This window comes from Cherax quadricarinatus, chromosome 3, assembly GCF_038502225.1.
Source record: "Cherax quadricarinatus isolate ZL_2023a chromosome 3, ASM3850222v1, whole genome shotgun sequence".
NCBI lineage: Eukaryota > Metazoa > Arthropoda > Malacostraca > Decapoda > Parastacidae > Cherax > Cherax quadricarinatus.
In genome coordinates, this window is record NC_091294.1 from 31,034,813 (window position 1) to 31,055,112 (window position 20,300).

Below are 20,300 nucleotides of genomic sequence, written 5' to 3' on the forward strand. Positions count from 1 at the left end.
TCCAACCTTTACTTTAATCCACATAATTCTTGAATTTACACATTCATATTCTCTTTTCTCCTTCCATAACTGATCATTTAACATTACTGCTACCCCTTCCTTTGCTCTAACTCTCTCAGATACTCCAGATTTAATCCCATTTATTTCCCCCCACTGAAACTCTCCTACCCCCTTCAGCTTTGTTTCGCTTAGGGCCAGGACATCCAACTTCTTTTCATTCATAACATCAGCAATCATCTGTTTCTTGTCATCCGCACTACATCCACGCACATTTAAGCAACCCAGTTTTATAAAGTTTTTCTTCTTCTCTTTTTTAGTAATTGTATACAGGAGAAGGGGTTACTAGCCCATTGCTCCCGGCATTTTAGTCGCCTCATACGACACGCATGGCTTACGGAGGAAAGATTCTTTTCCACTTCCCCATGGACAATAGAAGAAATAAAAAAGAACAAGAGCTATTTAGAAAAAGGAGAAAAACCTAGATGTATGTATATATATATATGCATGTGCGTGTCTGTGAAGTGTGACCAAAGTGTAAGTAGGAGTAGCAAGATATCCCTGTTATCTTAGCGTGTTTATGAGACAGAAAAAGAAACCAGCAATCCTACCATCATGCAAAACAGTTACAGGTTTTTGTTTCACAGTCATCTGGCAGGACGGTAGTACTTCCCTGGGTGGTTGCTGTCTACCAACCTACTACCTACTACTCTATACATATATATATATATATATATATATATATATATATAATATATATATATATATATATATATATATATATATATATATATATATATATATATATATATATATATATATATATATATATATATATATATATATATATATATATATATATATATATATATATATATATATATATATATATATATATATATATATATATATATATATATATATATATATATATATATATATATATATATATATATATATATATATATATATATATATATATAATATATATATATATATATATATATATATATATATATATATATATATATATATATATATATATATATATATATATATATATATATATATATATATATATATATATATATATATATATATATATATATATATATATATATATATATATATATATATATATATATATATATATATATATATATATATATATATATATATATATATATATATATATGTATATATATATATATATATATATATATATATATATATATATATATATATATATATATATATATATATATATATATATATATATATATATATATATATATATATATATATATATATATATATATATATATATATATATATATATATATATATATATATATATATATATATATATATATATATATATATATATATATATATATATATATATATATATATATAAAATATATATATATATATATATATATATATATATATATATATATATATATATATATATATATATATATATATATATATATATATATATATATATATATATATATATATATATATATATATATATATATATATATATATATATATATATATATATATATATATATATATATATATATATATATAGTATATAATTGGAATATTGCTGCACACTAACAGCGTCTTTCAAGGCAGGTGAAATTGCTGACCTAGAAAATGTACAGAGAATAGAAAGCATTGAAATTTTGGTCAAAGCTGCACTCTTCAGACATTGTTCCTTATATACATCTTTGATTCTGTGCCAAATATGAACTTGATTGGTTGAGGATTAGCCTACAGTATTTGCGTTTGAAATTTTGGAATATGTCTTTATAACTGAGTAGCGCAGTGCTTTATGTATTGTATCTATGTACTCTGCAGTATTTATTAACTAACTTTCTCTCTTTTCAGATACTGTGATGACTTATATACTTTACTACTGAGATGCTACAATGTTAACAAGGTAAGCCACAGAACATGTATTGTTTGACCATACCAGTGTTCTTCCAATGAACAAACTTCCGTCCAAAGGTAATATGTTAAGGAACTGTGATATAAATGTGATGAAGGAAAGTTTACTGATGTTTCAGTCATTATCAAGATAGCAGCTAAGGATTGTTCTGAACCATGGCAGAAATCAACTGGAGACAGAAAGACTATTTTTATTCTCAGCCAGAATACTGCTGAGGAAAGATTGTGAAAATTGTTCAGTAGAGGAATAGAACTTAATAAGAACGAAAATGTCTCAAAAAATGCTACATTTCAGGAAATGAACGAGTTGTTTGATATATGTAGTTGTTTCTGTCCTGCTGCTCCTGTTAAGATGCTGGGTGTAAAATAGTGTGACGGATACCACCTGGACAGTAATTGTGATGTAAAAGTTCCTAAATGTGAGGGACAGCTCCTTCTTGACCAGAGAGGCGATAGGAAGATGAAAATTGGCTGTGTTGACATGACAGTAACGAGGATGTGGGATACAGTGACGATAAAAGAGGAGCAGGATGCAGCCAGAGCCAGGAAGCAGCTGGAGGAAAGACAAGAGTGAGCCGGCAGCTGGAAAGTTTCTGATTCTGACGATAATTTAAATGATGCCAGAGATAGCCCTTCTGTCGATACTGATGCTGACTATGTCTTGAGTGATCTGACTGCCAGCAGCTCTCAGAACAGAACAAGACTCCTCACACTGGCGGCCATATGTGACCGATACTTGATCAGTGATTATGCTGGAGCTGCCATTGCTACCTCCACCTTAATGGACTATGACATTATCACCAAGGACGACAAAAGTCAAGTTATTGGACCACGGAAGTTACGAGATGCCAGACACAAATACCGAATGGAGAGGCAAGAAAATAAACTAGCAGACTTGGAAAATATCACATCACTGTATTATGATGGTAAGAAGACCTCCACTCGTGTAATGACAAAGAATGAGAAGACCAAGAAATGGAGTCCAAAGATAGTGGTGAAAGATCACTACATCATCATGGTGGAGGCCGGCACTGAATATCTCACTCATGTGACTCCCAAGTCAGGCCATGGAAAGGAGATTGCCAAGACTATCTATACATTCCTGGTGGAACAGAAACTAATTCGGCAGCCTGCTGTATGTGTTGGCTGTGACAGAACCAACGTAAATGTCGGAGCTGACAATGGAACCATTCATCATCTTGAAATGTTGCTCGGTCATCTGGTCCATCATTTCATCTGTCAGCTTCATGGAAATGCATTGCCATTCCGAGCTGTTGTCTACCACTGTGACAGTAAGCCAAGTGATCCTGAGCATTGGAGAGGTTCCATTGGCAAGCAAATCAAGGATCCTCTGTCTGAGCTGCCAGTTGTTGCTTTCCAGACAGCCAATTTCACTGATTTCTGCGCTCTGAATGGCAAGGTGGCAGAGGATCTGTCCTGGGACCATTAATACTTGTATAGGTTACAAAGGAGTGATCACAGGTGTGGTTGATGAGGACTTGGCTGCTCTTGAACCAGGTCCTCTGTGTGTGTCAAGGTGGAATACTTTATGGAGTAGGATTCTCAGGCTGTATGTAGCAGCATCAAGACTCAGTTAGGAGCTGAAAAAAGTCATTATGATTTTAAAGTTCAGTGCTGCAATGTGGTTCCACTTCAAGTTGTTCCCTTATGTCATACACGGTCCAAAGAACGTCTTCCAGTCACTGCAGTTTATAAGACATCTGAACAGTGAAGAAAAGATAATAAAGAGGATTGTCTAAAGAAATTCCAGCTTTGCTGACACAAATCAGCTGCTTCTTGATATGTGTTCTGATGAAGACATGACTGTGAGAGACAAAGTTGTCTCAATGATAAGAAAAATTAGAGAAGAGAATCAGCAGACAGAAGAAAGTACTGAGAGCTCTTAGGAGGACGGAGAAGATTCTGCTGATGCTGTTGACGAGGACTTGTTAATCTACACTGATGACGAGGATGACAGTGAAGATGAAGAGAATGACAATGTGGCTCCTGTTATAAACTCAAGAAAAGTAGTGATTCAAAAACTAAAGTGGCAAGCAAAGAACTATCATTCCATGATTGACTGGAAGACTGAACTCAAAACTGAGTCTCCTTTCAAAAGTTTGTTGCGACCATACAAATAATGCCTGAAAAGTGCGGCTTGTATCTCTAAAATTTGTATGTTTTCAATGCTCCCTAACAGAGAACCTTCACACAAGTAGGATAAAACACCTCAATTTCTGGGAATGGTTAAGGGCGGGAGGGATACATGATTATATACACTTGGAAAATCCTAGAGGGATTAGCTCCAAATTTGAGTACGAAAATCACTCTCTACGAATACAGAAGACTCGGCAGGCGATACAACATCTCCCCATTGAAAAGCAGGGGTGCCATTAGCACGATAAGAGACAACACAGTAAGTGTCAGGGGCTCAAGACTGTTCATCTGCCTCCCAGCATATATAAGGGGGATTACCAATAGACCCCTGTCTGTCTTCAAAAAGGCACTGGACAGGCACCTAAAGTCAGTACCTGATCAGCCGGACTGTGGTTAGTACGTCGGTTTACGTGCTGCCAACAGTAATAGCCTGGTTGATCAAACCCTGGTCCACCATGATGCCTGGTTGACTCCCGGAAGAGTCTCCAGATATACTCCAGGTATACAGTGTAAGAATGAGATGTACTATCACTGTACAGTATTATAAAGAGCTGTACTACCACTATTTGCTCCCTGGAGGGCGGCAGGTGGGAGAGTAGGAGGTAAGAGGACTTACCTGTAGTGGAGGGTGGCGCCCTGTAGAGCGGCTCCCCCAGTGTCTTCAAGACTCCACTGGACTCTGATGGAGGAGGAGGTGGTCTCCGTGACGTGTAGCGAGGGCGAGGAAGGAGGCACTGCAGAAGCAACCAGATTTCTTAAACACATGACAACATAAATTTGCACCATAGTCTGTACACCAGATGAACCTCCCATAAAGTCGTATCATCACGCTAATTACCTCCCATTTCCCCAGGAGTTTTATGATCTTTATGGGTTTAGCACTTTCCATGAGTGTAACAAGGTCAATACTGAATTATAGTTTATCTAGAATAGCTAAGCAAGGAGTAAAATTAACCTGGTATATAAACTTGCATTCTGAAAAAAAAATCAACACATGGGCCATCTCCCATTGAGGTGAGGTGACCACAAAAAGAGAGGAGACATTTTCACCGTTATTTATGCAGTCACTGCCACTGTCAGAAGTGTGCTGACATCACATTTCAGATGACCATCTGAACTGCAATATCCCCAGCCCTCCAGGACTCAAGTCCGACTAATGGGTTTTCCTGAATCCCTTCAAAAATGTTACATTTGCCTATCAAAATGTTGTAGCCTAGTCTATTAAGGAATGTCAATGACAAAATATTCACACAAAGGTAGGCACTGACCCAGTACTGTGAGGTTATACATGACGGCGTCACTGCCGTGGTGATTGGTGGCAGTGCAGGTGTAGCGGCCACTGTCACTCCTTTGAATGTCAGCCAGCGTCAGCGTCCCGTCGGGCTGAACTTTGAACCTGTGTGATACGTGAGATTAAACACATCCAAACGTGAATTTGACTGTCAAGTATGTGACGATGTCTTACTGTGTCAACTATGATACTGATCCTGACTGGAAAGAATTCGGAGACTACGACCACAACACCACGAGTGAACATTTGTTGAAGTCTTCTGAAGATGAAAGCTGGAATAAGCTTCTTTTGGGAAAACATTTCGCTCAAAGTCTAGGGAGAGCTTTTTCAATATCGCAAGAGCTCACTTTACAACGAAATTTTGTTCCAATAAGCATTGAGTCTCAACCAGGGGTAAAGTTAACCCTTGGGGGTCAAAAATTACATGGCAAGGGGTAAAGTTAACCCTTGGGGGTCAAAAATTACATGGCAAGGGGTAAAGTTAACCCTTGGGGGTCAAAAATTACATGGCAAGGGGTAAAGTTAACCCTTGGGGGTCAAAAATTACATGGCAAGGGGTAAAGTTAACCCTTGGGGGTCAAAAATTACATGGCAAGGGGTAAATATTTGATGTACCTGATAACTGAATAATAATTCAATTTAATTTCATTTTGAAAATTGTGTGTGAGTTTGAGAGAGAGAGAGAGAGAGAGAGAGAGAGAGAGAGAGAGAGAGAGAGAGAGAGAGAGAGAGAGAGAGAGAGAGAGAAAAAATGCAAAGAATGTGTGTGAATAATAGTCACAAGACTAATTCATAATTATTTCTTCTCAGCGTACCTTCCAAGTGCTTGTTCCTCTTGTCACTACATACTTATGTGACTCAGGGTTCTCAAGTTTATTAGTAATGAAGACAAAGGTCAGGAACCCATTGAAACCCGATGACACGAGAGTAACATTGTCAACAACAGCTCCTCACATAAACTGACTCAATGACTCACCCGATGACACGAGAGTAACATTGTCAACAACAGCTCCTCACATAAACTGACTCAATGACTCACCCGATGCACGAGAGTAACATTGTCAACAACAGCTCCTCACATAAACTGACTCAATGACTCACCCGATGACACGAGAGTAACATTGTCAACAACAGCTCCTCACATAAACTGACTCAATGACTCACCCGATGACACGAGAGTAACATTGTCAACAACAGCTCCTCACATAAACTAACTCAGTGAAGCAGCAGTGTTCCCACTGATAATGTTTCTGGTGTTCCTGTTTGGTTTTAATTTTTTGTGATAAAAATGGACTGTATAATTATTTCTTTAGAAAAGAATGTTTTTTTTTTTTTGTGATACTAATGTATATTGCTATTTTTGTGCATAACCTGAATAATTGATTTTTTCCTGACCTTGTTTTTCTGTCCCTTTATGATGGCGATAAACTGAGTGTGTTAATGATGGAGGAAAAGTTGAAAATCCCAGCAAGTAAATTTACTTACATGATTCATCACCTTTGTAACTTGTGGGTTCATTACCTTTGTACCTTGTTCAGCTATCAAAACTTTGGGGCCCAGTCCCTGGACCCATTATGTACCTCTGTAATCTTTTGACTACCACCCACAGGATGGGTATGTGGTGCATAATTAACATATTTAGCTAAAATCCCTGCAATAAAGTTTTTGCTTTCATTCTTGTTGATGATACCGTTCTCAGGTAATAAAAGCGATCACTGGGATATATTCACCCAGAAATTTACATCACTCGGCGCATGATACACCCAGTTTATCTTAATCTTTATTTTATGGATTAAAGTATTATTGACTAGTGATTATAAATGGTCTGGTGATGCTGACAAACTGTGGTAAAGGACACTCGAGCACAGGGACTTCATCGGTCCTAATACAGAGTAAGTTAAAACGAGGTGTTATGTAGCGGACATGTTAGGCGAAGTTAAATGAAAATGTTAAATACACGAAAATGTTTACCAATATAATAATAATAATAGAATACTGAGCGGTAGGTTAATTTCAGAGATGTTTAAGTTTGAAATAGGGTATGCCAAAAAGATATGCTCTCTCCATTAATAAAACCGATGAAACAAGTGCTGTTCTGAATTTACTTAATCTACCCTGGGTTCACAACCTCGACCCAGTACTCAGTACATTTTCTGTCTCACAATGAGCAAAACTAGTGTTACACACATGTCTTGCTTATCTTTTCTGTACTGTATACCATTGTGGAAATTTATTTGTACCAAAAATTACCATTGCCGAGCTCGTATGTAAATATTTTAGGGTCGTAGTCACAGGGAGACTCATCACACCCTTACACCCAACAATATCTCAAGATACGTGAGCTAACTTTAAGATAGATATACGAATGAATAGATTTAGGCCTTAAGAATGACTTAGGTAAGACTGAACTGTTAGTAAATAATATTAGAATGAATAATGTAGCCTTAGACATTAATACTATGTTATAAAAATATTTATCTAACTTATTTTTCTCCTTCCCAAGTAATAGCTTTTATATCCTTTTACTCATATGCAAATTAATTGTATTACTCCTACTACTACAACTTATATCACTATTCACTACTATTACACCTCACTCTGAGCCTATATATACCCTCTGTGTCCATATATTGCACTCATATATCTTCACTGCCACACTCAATGCAACACTAGCACCCACAGTGCAACTAGTATGTTAACGTAAGTAAGTTTATTCAGGTATACACAAATACATCTACATAGAATATTATACATAGCAGCATATGTGTAGAGAACCCGGGATAACACAATAAAAGACAGAGTGACTTATTTCCATTGGGGTCCTTTTACCTTAATTATTATAATATGAAAGTTATAATATTTCTTATTATTCTATAATGGAGATAACATCTTATTATCATACTAAAAAGACTATCTACTACACCAAGGTCATTAAGACTATCTACAATACGAGAGTCATTACTAGGAATAAGGTAAAATTTACACGTATGTTAGCTAAAAAATAGAAAATCATTCCCCTCCCTTTCTGTAGCTACATTCATCAGACACCTTTTGGCACTCTTCTTGAACTGGTTCATGCTATGACTGGCTTTGACATGTGCGGGCAGTCTGTTCCATTCCTTTATTGCTGTACAATAAAAGGTGTTTGAAGCCTGGCCACCTGCTAACACTTTGTAAACAAAAAGACATGCATTGATCAAGACATTAAAAAGAAACGCATTGTCTCAAGCGGCTTCTCTCCACAATGATTAAAGAAGCCAATCGTAACGAAACGTTCCCTTCACATAGGTCTTGCTCACTGCGCTTGCCTGTCTTCGCGCTAGCAGCCACACAGCTCACCTGTCGTGCTTGGCAGGGATGAGCTTCCTCTCGTGGTTCCAGGTGAGGGTGGGTTCAGGAACACCCACAGAGCCACAGGGAAGACTCACGTCCTCCTTCCATGCCGCCGTCACATTCCCGCCCACCGCCCACACGCCCGCAGGCACTGGGGGAAAAGATATGAGTTGTGCGGTTTATAAGGTGAATCGTTGCTATTATCCATATTAATATAAATGCTTCATGAATTTACATTAACCTTGGTAGCATAGTCGTTCAGGATATAGGAAAAAATCAATCAGTGAAAATTAAATAACAAAGGAACTACTACACAAGGGTATATACACCGAGAGGTGCATATCTCTCAGTGTGTATATACATAGTGCTGTATCTCTCTTTCTCAATGCAGATAAACTAAGAGGTACAGTGTATATACGCTAAGACGTATTCTTAATTCATATCTTAGACGCTAAAGTATCCTTGCCAGATAAAAGTGAACTTTACGTGTAGACATAATGACCCTCGTGTAGGCTTTAAACCCAATTAAGCAAGCAACCTGAGTGTGCAGGTAATGTAATTAAACAAAGATCTTTATTATTAGAAGATAAGTAATTCACTTAATGTACGTAATGATTTTATAATGGCCATCGTAATTTCCATTAATGTAATTGTGTGTTTCGAGAGCTGTGAATGAGGATGTGTGTGTGTGTGTGTGTGTGTGTGTGTGTGTGTGTGTGTGTGTGTGTGTGTGTGTGTGTGTGTGTGTGTGTGTGTGTGTGTATGTGTGTGTGTGTATGTGTGTGTGTGTGTGTGTAAGACAGTACCTGTGTGTGAAGGCTTGACCACGGCTATACTGCTGGCCGGTCCTTCGCCCATCCTGGTGGACGCTGTCACCCATACCTGAAACGTACACAGAAATGGACACCCACATATGTAATGTACGAAATCATCACCCACACTAGTAACGTACATAACAATGGTCATCCTCACTTGTAACGTACATAACAATGGTCATCCTCACTTGTAACGCACATAATAATGGTCACCCACATCTGTAACATACACAACAATCAACAATCTTAAACATAAACGTAAACAATAATATGAATACAAATTATTTATCAATTTTGAAAAAAAAATAATTTCCCTTCCTCCTTCGTTGAACTTACATCTTCAGCCAGGACAAAAACACAAAGAATAAGGAAAATAAAGGAGGTTTTGTGCGCGAGGGGCTTGGACTTTCAGCAAGCGTGCGTGAGCGTGTTAGATATTAGCGAATGGAGACAAATGGTTTAGATGACTTGACGAGCGGGGTTCCACAGGGGTCAGTCCATGGACCAGTGCTGTTTTTGTATATAAGAATGACATGAAGGAAGGAATAGACTCAGAAGTGTCTCTGTTTGCAGATGATGTGAAGTTAATGAGGAGAATTAAATCGGATGAGGATCAGACAGGACTACAAAGAGACCTGGAGAGGCTGCAAGCCTGGTCCAGCAACTGGCTCCTCGAATTTAATCCCGCCAAATGCAAAGTCATGAAGATCGAGGAAGGACAAAGAAGACCGCAAACAGTACAGGCTAGGGGGCCAAAGACTGCAAACCTCACTCAAGGAAAAGGATATTGGGGTGAGTATAACACCGAGCATATCTCCTGAGGCACACATCAACCAGATAACTGCTGCAGCATATGGGCGCCTGGAAAACCTAGGAATAACGGTCCGATACCTCAGTAAGGAATCGTTCAAGACTACACCGTGTACGTTAGGCCCATATTGGAGTATACAGCACCAATTTGGAACCCACATCTGGTCAAGCACGTCAAGAAATTAGAGAAAGTGCAAATGTTTGCAACAAGTCTAGTCCCACAAATGTTAAGGGAAATCGGCCTGACGACACTGGAGGACAGAACGGTTAGTGGAGACATGATAACGACATATATAATACTGCGAGGAATTGACAAGTTGGACAAAGACAGGATGTTCCAGAGATGGGACACAGGAACAAGGGGTCACAGTTGGAAACTGGACTCATCTGAGTCAAAGGGATGTTAGGAAGCATTTCTTCAGTCATAGAGTTGTCATGAAGTGGAATAGTCTGGAAAGTGACGTAGTGGAAGTAGGAACCACACACAGCTTTTAGACGAGGTTTGATAAAGCTCATGGAGCAGTGAGAGAGAGGACGCAGTAGCGACTAGTGAAGACGCGAAGCCAGAAGCTGTGACTCGACCTCTGCAATCACAATTAAGTAAGTACACACGTCCAGCAAAATAGTTAAAGTTGCCTCTTTCACAAATTTATTTTGTAAATGTTGCAAGTTTTCAAAGATAAAGTATATAGAAACACTCTCCTGGTCACGCAGGGTCACGCAGGGTCACGCAGGGTCACGCAGGGTCAGATGGTGGTGTTGGTGCTGACCTGGTGGGTGATATGAGGCAGGTCATGCAGGGTCAGGTGGTGGTGGCACTGACCTGGTGTGTGGTTTGAGGCAGGTCATGCAGGGTCAGGTGGTGCTGATGGTGGCACTGAGCTGGTGGGTGGTGTGGGGCAGGTCATGCAGGGTCAGGTGGTGCTGATGGTGGCACTGACCTGGTGGGTGGTGTGGGGCAGGTCATGCAGGGTCAGGTGGTGCTGATGGTGGCACTGAGCTGGTGGGTGGTGTGGGGCAGGTCATGCAGGGTCAGGTGGTGCTGATGGTGGCACTGACCTGGTGGGTGGTGTGGGGCAGGTCATGCAGGGTCAGGTGGTGCTGATGGTGGCACTGACCTGGTGGGTGGTGTGGGGGCAGGTCATGCAGGGTCAGGTGGTGCTGATGGTGGCACTGACCTGGTGGGTGGTGTGTGGCAGGTCATGCAGGGTCAGGTGGTGCTGATGGTGGCACTGAGCTGGTGGGTGGTGTGGGGCAGGTCATGCAGGGTCAGGTGGTGCTGATGGTGGCACTGAGCTGGTGGGTGGTGTGGGCAGGTCATGCAGGGTCAGGTGGTGGTGGCACTGACCTGGTGGGTGGTTTGAGGCAGGTCATGCAGGGTCAGGTGGTGCTGATGGTGGCACTGAGCTGGTGGGTGGTGTGGGGCAGGTCATGCAGGGTCAGGTGGTGCTGATGGTGGCACTGAGCTGGTGGGTGGTGTGGGGCAGGTCATGAAGGGTCAGGTGGTGCTGATGGTGGGCTGGTGTGGGGCAGGTCATGCAGGGTCAGCACTGACCTGGTGGGTGGTTTGAGGCAGGTCATGCAGGGTCAGGTGGTGCTGATGCAGGTCATGCAGGGTCAGGTGGTAGTGGCACTGACCTGGTGGGTGGTTTGAGGCAGGTCATGCAGGGTCAGGTGGTGCTGATGGTGGCACTGAGTTGGTGGGTGGTTTGAGGCAGGTCATGCAGGGTGAGGTGGTGTTGATGGTGGCACTGAGCTGGTGGGTGGTGTGGGGCAGGTCATGCAGGGTCAGGTGGTGCTGATGGTGGCACTGAGCTGGTGGGTGGTGTGGGGCAGGTCATGCAGGGTGAGGTGGTGGTAGCAGTGACCTGGTGGGTGTTGGTGTCAGGTGGTGGTGGCACTGACCTGGTGTGTGTTGTGAAGCAGGTCATGCAGGGTCAGGTGGTGGTGGCACTGACCTGGTGTGTGGTTTGAGGCAGGTCATGCAGGGTCAGGTGGTGCTGATGGTGGCACTGAGCTGGTGGGTTGTGTGGGCAGGTCATGCAGGGTCAGGTGGTGGTGGAACTGACCTGGTGTGTGGTTTGAGGCAGGTCATGCAGGGTCAGGTGCTGTGGTGGCACTGAGCTGGTGGGTGGTGTGAGGTAGGTCATGCAGGGTCAGGTGGTGCTGATGGTGGCACTGAGCTGGTGGGTGGTGTGGGCAGGTCATGCAGGGTCAGGTGGTGGTGGCACTGACCTGGTGGGTGGTTTGAGGCAGGTCATGCAGGGTCAGGTGGTGCTGATGGTGGCAGTGAGCTGGTGGGTGGTGTGGGGCAGGTCATGCAGGGTCAGGTGGTGCTGATGGTGGCACTGACCTGGTGGGTGGTTTGAGGTAGGTCATGCAGGGTCAGGTGGTGCTGATGGTGGCACTGAGCTGGTGGGTGGTGTGGAGCAGGTCATGCAGGGTCAGGTGGTGGTGGCACTGACCTGGTGGGTGGTTTGAGGCAGGTCATGCAGGGTCAGGTGGTGCTGATAGTGGCACAGAGCTGGTGGGTGGTGTGGGGCAGGTCATGCAGGGTCAGGTGGTAGTGGCACTGACCTGGTGGGTGGTTTGAGGCAGGTCATGCAGGGTCAGGTGGTGCTGATGGTGGCACTGAGTTGGTGGGTGGTTTGAGGCAGGTCATGCAGGGTGAGGTGGTGTTGATGGTGGCACTGAGCTGGTGGGTGGTGTGGGGCAGGTCATGCAGGGTCAGGTGGTGCTGATGGTGGCACTGAGCTGGTGGGTGGTGTGGGGCAGGTCATGCAGGGTCAGTTGGTGCTGATGGTGGCACTGAGCTGGTGGGTGGTGTGAGGCAGATCATGCAGGGTCAGGTGGTGCTGATGGTGGCACTGAGCTGGTGGGTGGTGTGAGGCAGATCATGCAGGGTCAGGTGGAGCTGATGGTGGCACTGAGCTGGTGGGTGGTGTGGGGCAGGTCATGCAGGGTCAGGTGGTGGTGGCACTGACCTGGTGGGTGGTTTGAGGCAGGTCATGCAAGGTGAGGTGGTGCTGATGGTGGCACTGAGCTGGTGGGTGGTTTGAGGCAGGTCATGCAAGGTGAGGTGGTGCTGATGGTGGCACTGAGCTGGTGGGTGGTTTGAGGCAGGTCATGCAGGGTCAGATGGTGGCACTGAGCTGGTGGGTGGTGTGGGGTAGGTCATGCAGGGTCAGGTGGTGGTGGCACTGACCTGGTGGGTGGTTTGAGGTAGGTCATGCAGAGTCAGGTGGTGCTGATGGTGGCACTGAGCTGGTGGGTGGTGTGGGGCAGGTCATGCAGGGTCAGGTGGTGGTGACACTGACCTGGTGAGTGGTTTGAGGCAGGTCATGCATGGTGAGGTGGTGCTGATGGTGGCACTGAGCTGGTGGGTGGTGTGGGGCAGGTCATGCAGGGTCAGGTGGTGGTGGCACTGACCTGGTGGGTGGTTTGAGGCAGGTCATGCAGGGTCAGGTGGTGCTGATGGTGGCACTGAACTGGTGGGTTGTGTGAGGCAGGTCATGCAGGGTGAGGTGGTGGTAGCAGTGACCTGGTGGGTGTTGTAAAGCAGGTCATGCAGAGTCAGGTGGTGGTGGCACTGACCTGGTGTGTGTTGTGAAGCAGGTCATGCAGGGTCAGGTGGTGGTGGCACTGACCTGGTGTGTGGTGAGAGGCAGGTCATGCAGGGTGAGGTGGTGGTAGCACTGACCTGGTGGGTAGTGTGAGGCAGGTCATGTAGGGTCAGGTGGGTCAGGTGGGGGTCCACTCTCCGGCTGTGGGGTCCGCCCCGCCCACCAGCTGGCTCCCAGCGCACCGTGTAGCGGTTGATGCGCCCATGTGGGCGTGCGGGTGGCGCCCACGACACCACGGCTGCCCGCGGTCCTGATACCACCGCCTTCACGCGCGCGGGCGCTTCCGGAACTGTGAGAGTCACAAGTTACTGACAAAGTGATGGTATTATTATTATTATTATTATTATTATTATTATTATTATTATTATTATTGTACCAATTATATTAATATTTCGATAATTATATTTCACGTTCCTGGTTGGACAGAAAGAAGGGATGCACAAAATCCAAGTAGGATCATATAAGGATCCATACCATCCTGATCAACTAAGAGGATACATACCATCCTGATCAACTAAGAGGATACATACCATCCTGATCAACTAAGAGGACAAAATCCAAGTAGGATCATATAAGGATCCATACCATCCTGATCAACTAAGAGGATACATACCATCCTGATCAACTAAGAGGATACATACCATCCTGATCAACTAAGAGGATACATACCATCCTGATCAACTAAGAGGATACATACCATCCTGATCAACTAAGAGGATACATACCATCCTGATCAACTAAGAGGATACATACCATCCTGATCAACTAAGAGATACATACCATCCTGATCAACTAAGAGGATACATACCATCCTGATCAACCATCCTGATCAACTAAGAGGATACATACCATCCTGATCAACTAAGAGGATACATACCATCCTGATCAACTAAGAGGATACATACCATCCTGATCAACTAAGAGGATACATACCATCCTGATCAACTAAGAGGATACATACCATCCTGATCAACTAAGAGGATACATACCATCCTGATCAACTAAGAGGATACATACCATCCTGATCAACTAAGAGGATACATACCATCCTGATCAACTAAGAGGATACATACCATCCTGATCAACTAAGAGGATACATACCATCCTGATCAACTAAGAGGATACATACCATCCTGATCAACTAAGAGGATACATACCATCCTGATCAACTAAGAGGATCCATACCATCCTGATCAACTAAGAGGATCCATACCATCCTGATCAACTAAGAGGATACATACCATCCTGATCAACTAAGAGGATCCATACCATCCTGATCAACTAAGAGGATCCATACCATCCTGATCAACTAAGAGGATATATACTATCCTGATCAACTAAGAGGATACATACCATCCTGATCAACTAAGAGGATACATACCATCCTGATCAACTAAGAGGATACATACCATCCTGGTCAACTAAGAGGAAACATACCATCCTGATCAACTAAGAGGATATATACTATCCTGATCAACTAAGAGGATACATACCATCCTGATCAACTAAGAGGATACATACCATCCTGATCAACTAAGAGGATACATACCATCCTGATCAACTAAGAGGATACATACCATCCTGATCAACTAAGAGGATACATACCATCCTGATCAACTAAGAGGATATATACCTACCATCCTGATCAACTAAGAGGATACATACCATCCTGATCAACTAAGAGGATACATACCATCCTGATCAACTAAGAGGATCCATACCATCCTGATCAACTAAGAGGATACATACCATCCTGATCAACTAAGAGGATACATACCATCCTGATCAACTAAGAGGATACATACCATCCTGATCAACTAAGAGGATACATACCATCCTGATCAACTAAGAGGATACATACCATCCTGATCAACTAAGAGGATACATACCATCCTGATCAACTAAGAGGATACATACCATCCTGATCAACTAAGAGGATACATACCATCCTGATCAACTAAGAGGATACATACCATCCTGATCAACTAAGAGGATACATACCATCCTGATCAACTAATAAGGTACATACCATCCTGACAAACTGAGAAGATACATGTCATTCTAATTAACTAACAGGATACATACCATCCTGATTAACTAAGAAGACACATACCATCCTGGTCAGTGGTGCAAAGAATAGCGTGGGAGGACACTCCCTCCCCGGCCCTGGTGGAGGCGGTGACGGTGACACTGTAGTTGGTCCAGGGTGACAGACCCGCCAAGGTGGCCCTCTGGCCCTCTGACACCACGCTGCCACTGCGACCACTGCCCTCTGACACAAGTGACACATATGGGTTTACACACAAAAAATGACACGTGATCCAGCACTGGTCACGTTTATTAGATAACGGTTCCGTCCTGGGACCTTGATGACATGTGACACACACATGTGACACATGACAGATGTGACATGATAGATGTGATACATAAGTGACACATGGTAGATGTATGTGACACACCCCTTTATGGCCGAATTTATACTTGTTATGTGAATAGTGTGGATATAGAAGAGAGGAAGACAGGGAAGGAGGAAAGGAAAGAAGAATGGAGGGAAGACGGGAAGGAAGGTAGAATGAAGGGACGAAGGGAAGGAAGAATGGAGAGAGGAAGGGAAGAAATGAAAAATGGAGGGAAGGAAGGAAGAATGGAAAGAAGGGAAGGAAGGAAGAATGGAGGGATGGAAGGAAGAATGGAGTGAAGGAGGGAAGGAAGAATGGAGTGAAGGATGGAAGGAAGAATGGAGTGAAGGAGGGAAGGAAGAATGGAGTGAAGGAGGGAAGGAAGAATGGAGTGAAGGAGGGAAGGAAGAATGGAGTGAAGGAGGGAAGGAAGAATGGAGTGAAGGAGGGAAGGAAGAATGGAGTGAAGGAGGGAAGGAAGAATGGAGTGAAGAATGGAAGGAAGAATAAAGGAAGGGAGGGAAGAAACGCGGGGATAAGATAAAAAAAGAAGTATTTTTCATCTTATTTAGGATACGGTAAATACAGTAGAAGATGAGAGGAAGATAGAGGAGGCTGAAACATTACGTGGGAGGGAGGAACATTACGTGGGAGGCTGAAACATTACGTGGGAGGGAGGAACATTACGTGGGAGGCTGAAACATTACGTGGGAGGCAGGAACATTACGTGGGAGGCTGAAACATTACGTGGGAGGGGGGAACATTACGTGGGAGGCTGAAACATTACGTGGGAGGCAGGAACATTACGTGGGAGGGGGGAACATTACGTGGGAGGGAGGAACATTACGTGGGAGGGAGGAACATTACGTGGGAGGGAGGAACATCACGTGGGAGGGAGGAACATTACGTGGGAGGAACATTACGTGGGAGGCTGAAACATTACGTGGGAGGGAGGAACATTACGTGGGAGGCTGAAACATTACGTGGGAGGGAGGAACATTACGTGGGAGGGAGGAACATTACGTGGGAGGCTGAAACATTACGTGGGAGGGAGGAACATTACGTGGGAGGCTGAAACATTACGTGGGAGGGAGGAACATTACGTGGGAGGCTGAAACATTACGTGGGAGGGAGGAACATTACGTGGGAGGCTGAAACATTACGTGGGAGGGAGGAACATTACGTGGGAGGCTGAAACATTACGTGGGAGGGAGGAACATTACGTGGGAGGGAGGAACATTACGTGGGAGGGAGGAACATTACGTGGGAGGGAGGAACATTACGTGGGAGGGAGGAACATCACGTGGGAGGGAGGAACATTACGTGGGAGGGAGGAACATTACGTGGGAGGCTGAAACATTACGTGGGAGGGAAGAACATTACGTGGGAGGCTGAAACATTACGTGGGAGGGAGGAACATTACGTGGGAGGGAGGAACATTACGTGGGAGGCTGACACATTACGTGGGAGGGAGGAACATTACGTGGGAGGGAGGAACATTACGTGGGAGGCTGAAACATTACGTGGGAGGGAGGAACATTACGTGGGAGGCTGAAACATTACGTGGGAGGAACATTACCTGGGAGGCTGAAACATTACGTGGGAGGGAGGAACATTACGTGGGAGGCTGAAACATTACGTGGGAGGGAGGAACATTACGTGGGAGGCTGAAACATTACGTGGGAGGGAGGAACATTACGTGGGAGGGAGGAACATTACGTGGGAGGGAGGAACATTACGTGGGAGGGAGGAACATTACGTGGGAGGGAGGAACATCACGTGGGAGGAACATTACGTGGGAGGAACATTACGTGGGAGGCTGAAACATTACGTGGGAGGGAGGAACATTACGTGGGAGGAACATTACGTGGGAGGCTGAAACATTACGTGGGAGGGAGGAACATTACGTGGGAGGCTGAAACATTACGTGGGAGGAACATTACGTGGGAGGCTGAAACATTACGTGGGAGGGAGGAACATTACGTGGGAGGCTGAAACATTACGTGGGAGGGAGGAACATTACGTGGGAGGAACATTACGTGGGAGGGAGGAACATTACGTGGGAGGGAGGAACATTACGTGGGAGGGAGGAACATTACGTGGGAGGGAGGAACATTACGTGGGAGGGAGGAACATCACGTGGGAGGAACATTACGTGGGAGGAACATTACGTGGGAGGCTGAAACATTACGTGGGAGGGAGGAACATTACGTGGGAGGCTGAAACATTACGTGGGAGGGAGGAACATTACGTGGGAGGGAGGAACATTACGTGGGAGGCTGAAACATTACGTGGGAGGGAGGAACATTACGTGGGAGGCAGAAACATTACGTGGGAGGGAGGAACATTACCTGGGAGGCTGAAACATTACGTGGGAGGGAGGAACATTACGTGGGAGGCTGAAACATTACGTGGGAGGGAGGAACATTACGTGGGAGGCTGAAACATTACGTGGGAGGGAGGAACATTACGTGGGAGGGAGGAACATTACGTGGGAGGGAGGAACATTACGTGGGAGGGAGGAACATTACGTGGGAGGGAGGAACATCACTTGGGAGGGAGGAACATTACGTGGGAAGAACATTACGTGGGAGGCTGAAACATTACGTGGGAGGGAGGAACATTACGTGGGAGGCTGAAACATTACGTGGGAGGGAGGAACATTACGTGGGAGGGAGGAACATTACGTGGGAGGGAGGAACATTACGTGGGAGGCTGAAACATTACGTGGGAGGGAGGAACATTACGTGGGAGGCTGAAACATTACGTGGGAGGGAGGAACATTACGTGGGAGGCTGAAACATTACGTGGGAGGGAGGAACATTACGTGGGAGGCTGAAACATTACGTGGGAGGGAGGAACATTACGTGGGAGGGAGGAACATTACGTGGGAGGGAGAAACATCACGTGGGAGGGAGAAACATCACGTGGGAGGCAGAAACATTACGTGGGAGGGAGGAACATTACGTGGGAGGGAGGAACATTACGTGGGAGGCTGAAACATTACGTGGGAGGGAGGAACATTACCTGGGAGGCTGAAACATTACGTGGGAGGGAGGAACATTACGTGGGAGGGAGGAACATTACGTGGGAGGGAGGAACATTACGTGGGAGGGAGGAACATTACGTGGGAGGGAGGAACATTACGTGGGAGGGAGGAATATTACGTGGGAGGGAGGAACATCACGTGGAAGGGAGAAACACTACGTGGGAGGGAGGAACATTACGTGGGAGGGAGGAACATTACGTGGGAGGGAGGAACATTACGTGGGAGGGAGGAACATTACGTGGGAGGGAGGAACATTACGTGGGAGGGAGGAACATTACGTGGGAAGGAGGAACATTACGTGGGAGGGAGGAACATTATGTGGGAGGGAGGAACATCACGTGGGATGGAGGAACATTACGTGGGAGGGAGGAATATTACGCGGGAGGAACATTACGTGGGAGGGAGGAATATTACGTGGGAGGGAGGAACATCACGTGGGAGGGAGAAACACTACGTGGGAGGGAGGAACATTACGTGGGAGGGAGGAACATTACGTGGGAGGGAGGAACATCACGTGGGAGGGAGGAACATTACGTGGGAGGGAAGAACATTACGTGGGAGGGAGGAACATCACGTGGGAGGGAGAAACATCACGTGGGAGGGAGGAACATTACGTGGGAGGGAGGAACATTACGTGGGAGGGAGGAACATTACGTGGGAGGGAGGAACATCACGTGGGAGGGAGAAACATTACGTGGGAGGGAGGAACATTACGTGGGAGGGAGGAACATCACGTGGGAGGGAGGAACATTACGTGGGAGGGAGGAACATCACGTGGGAGGGAGGAACATCACGTGGGAGGGAGAAACATCACGTGGGAGGGAGAAACATTACGTGGGAAGGAGGAACATTACGTGGGAGGGA

The 20,300-nt window shown here is 44.6% G+C and overlaps 1 protein-coding gene across 4 annotated transcripts in view; it reads right to left on the reverse strand.

Moving 5' to 3' along the window:
* LOC128684074 (cell adhesion molecule Dscam2) overlaps nt 1-20,300 on the reverse strand; it is a 1,056,358-nt gene that overhangs the window by 52,222 nt on the left and 983,836 nt on the right. For all 4 annotated transcript variants that reach the window (XR_011392763.1, XM_070091160.1, XM_070091153.1 and 1 more), the window contains exons 23-28: nt 16,102-16,260; nt 14,066-14,277; nt 9,547-9,622; nt 8,747-8,891; nt 5,385-5,512; nt 4,733-4,850 (exon numbers count right to left, since the gene is read on the reverse strand). Coding sequence is in view for 3 of the 4 variants with exons in the window: in XM_070091160.1 (XP_069947261.1) it covers nt 4,733-4,850; nt 5,385-5,512; nt 8,747-8,891; nt 9,547-9,622; nt 14,066-14,277; nt 16,102-16,260 (838 nt within the window). In the remaining variant the exon portion in view is untranslated. The remainder of the gene's footprint in view (nt 1-4,732; nt 4,851-5,384; nt 5,513-8,746; nt 8,892-9,546; nt 9,623-14,065; nt 14,278-16,101; nt 16,261-20,300) is intronic.